This window comes from Ipomoea nil, unplaced genomic scaffold (genome assembly GCF_001879475.1).
Source record: "Ipomoea nil cultivar Tokyo-kokei standard unplaced genomic scaffold, Asagao_1.1 scaffold0355, whole genome shotgun sequence".
NCBI lineage: Eukaryota > Viridiplantae > Streptophyta > Magnoliopsida > Solanales > Convolvulaceae > Ipomoea > Ipomoea nil.
The window spans coordinates 20,537-27,749 of record NW_017616783.1 but is presented as its reverse complement, the minus strand read 5'-3'; the positions used below and the strand labels follow the sequence as shown (position 1 = coordinate 27,749).

Below are 7,213 nucleotides of genomic sequence, written 5' to 3'. Positions count from 1 at the left end.
CTCCTCGCTCTCTTCGCCCTCCTCACTGGAGGAATCACCTTCAGCTTCACCTTCAACTTCTTCAGCTTTAGCTTTAGCTTTAGCTTCAACTGAGATTAAAACAACACATTAAATCAAAGTTACCAAATTAAAACAATTAAATTAAACTAAAACTCACTTAGCCGTTCAGTGATGTCTTCATAGGTTTTAATAACTTCATCTGCCTCAGCCGGGTCCTCCAAGACAGAATATAGCTTCGTATCTAAATTCTCTGAAATAAAATTTAAAAAAAAATTTAAAAAAAAAGTAATCACACTTAATGAAGAAATCATCATCAAACTTACCTAACATATTTTTCAGGACTTCATAATGCTCATCAAACAGTCCAGGGATATCAACATCGGAGCGGACCACTATTAGATACGGCTTTAGAGCGTTGAATGCGTCCACAGCTTCGTTGAAATGCGTGAGCATCACCTCTGCCGTGAGCTTCTTGTTTTCCATTGGCAAAGGGCTTGGGAACTGGGTGGAAGGAAATGAAAGATGGCTTGGAACTGGGTGGAAGGGAGGAGGAAGGAAAAGAAGCTTGGGAACGGTGAAGAAGTGAGGGGCTGTATTTGAAGGCATTTGACATGCAAACCTTGTTGATACGAACAGCTGTACATATTGTGTCTGATTTTTTTTCTTTTTTATTTTGCATGGTCTTTACACGCAAAAACTTGTTGCTAAAGAGCTTTATTGTTTTTGATTTTTTTTTTTCTTTTTTTGCACACACATTGGGATAGAGAAACATTGTCATTTGTCAAATGTCAAATTTTACATGTATTGTAAAATCAACACAAGTTACATGGCTTTGTCCAGTGCATAAAAATAATAAATGTGGTATATATATATATATATATATATATATATATATATATATATATATATATATATATAATTCCACCGGAATTCCTTTGCTTTTGGTAGTAATTTTAAAATTAATCACAGACTATCGTTTTTGTCATTTAACATCTCTATGTTATTATTATTATTTTTTTTTTTACATTTTTAATCCTTCTCATGACTTTTCATATTTTTAGTAAAGACATTTATGTCCCTTCTTATTTTCTTTTGTTATTTTTTCTGGTTTCAACCGGTTGATAAATATGATTACATTGACATAATTTGTAAATATAGTATAACTTTGTTACATTGACATAATATGTAAATATAGATTGATTTTAATTTTTAGAATATTGTAAATAGTTTTATTAATTATATTCAATTTAAAATATTAGGGGGGAAATGACTTATACCAAAAGTTGGCAGAAGTCATTTCCACAGACCACAACAACATCGATGAGTACAACCCTGGTCTGGGTTCTTACATCGACGAGCACAGCCTGATTTGGTTTCCCCCGGATGTAAGTATTTTCCCTAAATACAATATATTATAATATATTGTATTATTGGGTGGCTGTGGTGCAAGTAGGAGATTGAGTCAATTAGTGACTTAATCTGTTATGCAACTCAGGATATTCAGTTAAGCTTTAACTGAATATCTGCCTATGTTGATGGCATGTAGGCTTTCTAAGCAAAACAGTCCTCCCACAGCTCCCGAGTTCAGAAATAAACATCATCGAGTATTCGGGAGAGAAGTGGTAGACAAAACACTAATGTCCATTCTGCCAGGTTTACCATCCCAGAGACAATACCAACAACTATGGCTGGAGATATTCGGACGATCCTAAAGCTTCCGCTGCAACGAGACAGGTTACTCGTTTACTACAGTTCATGTTAGTCTTAATATTATTATCTAACATTTGGTATCAGAGCCCTAAAAATCTCTGCCTGGTTGTTTGTATTGCTGAATACAAAAATCTATTTTTTTTCGAAAACTAATATCATATACATTAATTTTGTATATGTTGTTTTTCGAAATTTGGTTCTGCTTGGAATTTAATTTTGACCATTAAGCATGTTTTTTTTAATTTCCTTTGAATTATGAAATTAATTATATCATGAGTCTTTTTAGACTAACCACTGCCTATTTTGTTTTGGCCAAGAAAAATGGAAGCCTACGCATTGGTTTCAAATGCAACTTGCCTGTGCTTCGTTTTCTAGGCAATGGCAATTAGTTTTCTGTTTCAGTGTTCAAAGCGGCCGGCGGCGGGGGCGGTTGTCGACGTGTCGCGGCGAGGAGAGATGGCGGTGCCGGGCTCGGTTTCCGGCGAAGTTGCTGCCCTTCCCCTCCTTCAGGCGATGCTGGACGCGGGCGTGTCTCTTTTCTCCCGTCGGCGCTGCATCAGAGGGACGGAGGATTCTCTCCGGTCGCCGGTTGCCATGCGCAACGGTGGTGAGCTTTACGTGGGGCGACGGCGGTGGCTGTCGACGGTAGCGCTGGTTTTCCGGCTACATTGGAACGCTGGATGGTGCGCTGTTGGAAGAAGACGGACGGCTCGATCGCGGCTCGTCGCTGCCCCTCCGGAGAGCACGCTGTCGCTTCTTCCCCTGCTTTATCGGCGGTGGAGCTGGTTTTCTGGCCATCTCTGTTTTCTCTCCTTCAGTGACGCTGGTTCCGAACGCTGCTCCTCAAGCTTCGGGTGGTGTCTTCCGAGCGTGATCAACGGAACAGAGTTGCGGCGTCTTCCGAAATTGCTCTGCACTGCTTCTTCGCTGGTTTCCGACGATTCAGGGAGGAAGACAAGGAGTGTTACGGTACGCCTCTATTTAAGTAGCAATTTTATTTTATTTGCCATATATTTATTTGCCTTATTTAGTTTATACATATTAATTTTGGCATGGTAATATATTAGGATTAATATTATCATATTAATTTGATCTTAATTAATATTGTATATTTTGGCAAATGGTAAATATTAGTAATTGTTTAATTTTGAAATAATAATGTCATTTAGTTATTCTTTAATTTTGGCATTAAAATTTTCAAATTTGAGTTCAGATTAATTGTGACATTATTTGTGATTGAATTATTACCATTATAGTAATTCTTGTCACAATTAAATTATTATTCATTTTTGAGCAAATATTAATTTCTGATTTGCTATTTGAATTTTAATTTAATATTGAGAGTTGTATTAATGTCTTTTAGTTTTCTCTCAATTTTGGCATTATATTCACAATTAAATTATTATTCAATTTTGAGCAAATATTAAGCATTAAATTTGCTACTTGAATTTTAATTTAATATTGATGTGCATATTAAAATTGCTTGAATTATTGCAATTTATTTAGTATTTATGAGTTAATAATATATTAATTTGCAAAATCCAAACTTGCTTTGTATATTTTTAAATTATTTTATTATAATTGTACATTTAGAAAAGCATTTATTAAAGTTGGATATAGCATATTATTAACTTATAGATTTTTATATTAAATATCATTCAATTTGGATCCTTAGGCTAATTTTGGACAATATAGCCTATTAAGTTAGTTTGTTGGTTTCTCATTTAATTTTGAGCATATTTTAGTCCTAATTTTCACTTGGGACTTTAAAACCTATTTTGAACAGGCTATTTAGGACCTATCTTGGTCAGTATGGATCCTACTATTATTTGATTGATATTTTAATAATAATTGTAGCACATTCTTTTTATTTTTGATTATAACATGTTGATTTAGTTTCAATTATTACTAACTACCGTATTTTGTTAACGGTATTTATTGTTTTTGATAATATAATGTTTGGATCTATTTCCATATTAGAACATTTATCATTCATGTTATAATTAACTTGGGACATTAAGGTTTATGGGTCTGACTTAAAGCAATTTTGTGCTATAATTATTATCATTGCGTGATTTTGAGTCATTAAGGGTTTAAGGATTACAATTACCATTTGAAGTCATTAAGAATTATAATTATTGTCTTGGCCATTAAGAATTATAACTATTGTTTAAGCTGATTATGTTTTAATCTATTAATAGTTTAAGGGCCTTAACAATAATATTCTGTTTTCTTAATGGTAAGCAATGTACATAGTTATGTTGCCTTTACATTTTTTTCGATAATTTGGTTATACCTTAATTTTAATCTCCGACTCATTACAGTCTTGATTAATTATTATGTGGTAAATTGAGATTAGTATTTAGCATCCCTTAATTACAATTTTACATTTATTGTAATTATTATTAATTTATTATTAATTAATGTTATTAAGTTTAGGGGCTAATCTCATTTATTATCTTTCATAATAATTATTAATTCATGGTAATCTACTATATTTGGTACATTGGTAAGATTACCCATGTCACTTCATTTTCTTACAATAAACTGTTGCGTACCATTGGGCGATTCAATTAAACACTCCGTGAAGATGGGAGATTTTGGAGGTTTTTCTTCGCTATCGCTGTTAGTGCTATTGATAGATGCAGTTTGCATCATTAAGGTACGCAAATCATTAATTACAGTTTATTATTATTGGTAACTACTGTTATAGCTGTTAACCATTTTGAACTAGTCACATTTTATCCTTAAGAATATGGAAACATTAAGATATGTATTACCATGTTTTGTCATTATTAAAATGTTCATTAGTGATTATAATACTCCTTATTACTATTAATATTTTAATTAATGATAACATTATTTTTATGGTATTAAGTCATGAATTGTTTCCAAATTGATTTATGTGACATTTATTTTCGGACTTAAGTTTTATTACATTTTAAGTTATATCCAAAAATGTTTTAAAGTTTAACAGTTTTAACTATTGTTTTTCATATTTAGTCTCCAAATTAACATAATACTATTATTATGGCTATTTATTGCTTTTTTGGTTTATTTGCGATTTTTTGCCATTAATACTATTATTAATTGAGTTTTGGAGAGTGATTTTTTTTTAATCAATTCAGATTTTGGAAAAACATGTTTTCCTGGCAATTTATTTAGTATTTGAATTATGATTTTAGATGTCATTGCCCACATTTAGTTAAGTATGAATAATTGAATACACATTTAGTGTTTTTTTTCATACTCTTTAAATTGTTTTATGCTTTTAATCACATTAAGTGCATAATATTAAGTTTAATTATGCAGTTGAGATTTGTGCTATGACTTGGTATTTGTGAATTTAGCCTGTTTCTCACAAAGTTGATTTTATGCAATTAAAACTTTTCCACATGGGCTTATAGTTTTTAACCTTTCAAAGTATACATCTATTATATTATTATTCAAATTTGGATTTCTTTTGGTTAGAAATCATACTAGTTTTGAATATTAATTGTATACTTTGAGGTTATTGCTCATATTTAAAATTGTTTTGGTTTATGCAATTTATTTAGAATATATGAGTTTAATGTTTGATTTTATGCATACTTGTCCACCGCATAATATTCTGTTTTTTTAAATTATGCCTTTAGAAATGCATACTTTAGGATGGAATTATATTAGTTCCTTATTAAGTTGGACCTATGCATAAAACTTTAGTTGCGGTAGTGCCTGAATTTATGCACGTTTAATCTGTCAATTTAGTTCATCAATTTAAAGCCTTATCCATAGGTGAATCTACAATCTTATAGATCTCCCAAACGGTTTTACTTCAAACATGAGAACACATGACTTAGGGAAGTTTCTTGGGGAGGAATACTAGTTCTATGGCCCTGGCTTAAAAGCCTTGTTGCTACTAGTCCCCTTGCGACGCTACTCTGTCTAAGGAGTTGGTATTTAACCGAGCTTCGTCTCGACCAACTTTCCTGGGAGTATACCTAATAATTGTCTATCATGTGTTGGTTTAATTTGTTTGTTAGGCTTTAAATTCCCCTTTTGCCAAGTGATTACAATTTCTAGATTAATTAAAGAGTAGCCACAGCATCTTTAATTTACTAAAAATTTTCTAAAGTTCAAATCACATAAAGATGGCAATGATAAATGTCTAGTGATCTTATAATTCTAATTAGTTGGGGAGTAGCCACAGCATCCTTAATCAGTTAAATTATATATTGAGTTGTTAGGGTCACATAAAGTTTTAGACATATCAATTGTGATTAATTGTATGTAATATGATGGAATTTAGCCCACAGGCAATTTCGTTATATTTGTATGATTAATTAGGATGAAATACTGAACTATGATCATAATTTAGCCCACAGGCAATTATGTATCGGAATGTAGTTTAGTAGTTTTATGTGATGATATGAATAAAGAATTTTATTTACTTTATGAATAATTCTCATCTCTATCATGAAGCTTAATTTTATGATGTAAACTTTAGGTCATATATCTTAATTTGCCCACAGGGATTAAGATAAGGAACATGATCTCTTAAGTTTTTTTTGTCATAATGGTTGTAATGAATCTAATTGAATTAAAACTTCAGCCCATAGGCAAGTTTTATGTCACTTGATTCTTCAACTCATTTGATAATTGTTTCATCATAAAATTTCAGTTGGATCTTATTGAGTAAGATTTTAGCCCACAGGCAAGTTTTATGTCACTAGATTCTTCTGACTATTTAGTAATTGAGATAAAATACTATCATAAGTGGTTAATTGAATTTAATAGAATTAAAACTTTAGCCCACAGGCAAGTTTTATGTCAATAAATTCATCAACCCATTAGATAATAACTTTATCCCAATTTCTTAGAATTTATAAATTCAGTTCAATTATAATTCTAAGTTTCATGGTTTGCATTGGCAAAACATGTATTTAGTCACTTTCCAAAATTTAGATACACCTTTTATTAATTATTTTTCACGAAGCTTACTTGGTTATTTGGGTTAACTATAGTAAGTTGCGTGGTATGATATACTTCTTTTGGATTCCAATAATAAAATATATCTTCTGAGCCGAATTCCAACTTGGTTTTGGAAGGCGTATTTTATTATTTTAGTATGTCCAACTATGGTGGAGAATCATGTCCTCATTAATCATTCATTTAGTTGGACTATAATTGGAACCAAATATTGATTATTTAGTGTGCCCAATTAATGGTGGAGAATTATATCTTCATTATTTAGTTGGTCAAATCAATTATGAGTGTTATATCATTAATTTGGCTAAAGAATATCTTAATCAGTGGGAGTGATCATTTAGAAAAAGATCATTAAAATACTCCACTAAAGTTGATGGATTTAGTTGTTTTCATACATTCCAAATTGGATTGTGCGTCTAGCAATAAGTCCAAAAGTTTCCACGAGTATTAATTTTGTCTTTTGTTCTTATAATTCATAAGTTCATTTCATTGAACGTCTGGTTGTGCAACATATTTATGAAAATGTTGTAACAAT

At 31.3% G+C, this 7,213-nt stretch overlaps 1 protein-coding gene across 1 annotated transcript; it reads right to left on the bottom strand.

The window, feature by feature from the left end:
* Window positions 1-38: 38 nt before the first annotated feature.
* LOC109171715 lies at window positions 39-606 on the bottom strand (the record flags this gene model as incomplete). Its single annotated transcript, XM_019320772.1, has 3 exons — window positions 324-606; window positions 158-250; window positions 39-89 (listed from the first exon to the last, which is right to left on the bottom strand). Coding segments are annotated over exons 1-3 (427 nt in total), but the record flags the coding sequence as incomplete, so codon positions are not given.
* Between the last annotated feature and the right edge of the window lie 6,607 nt (window positions 607-7,213).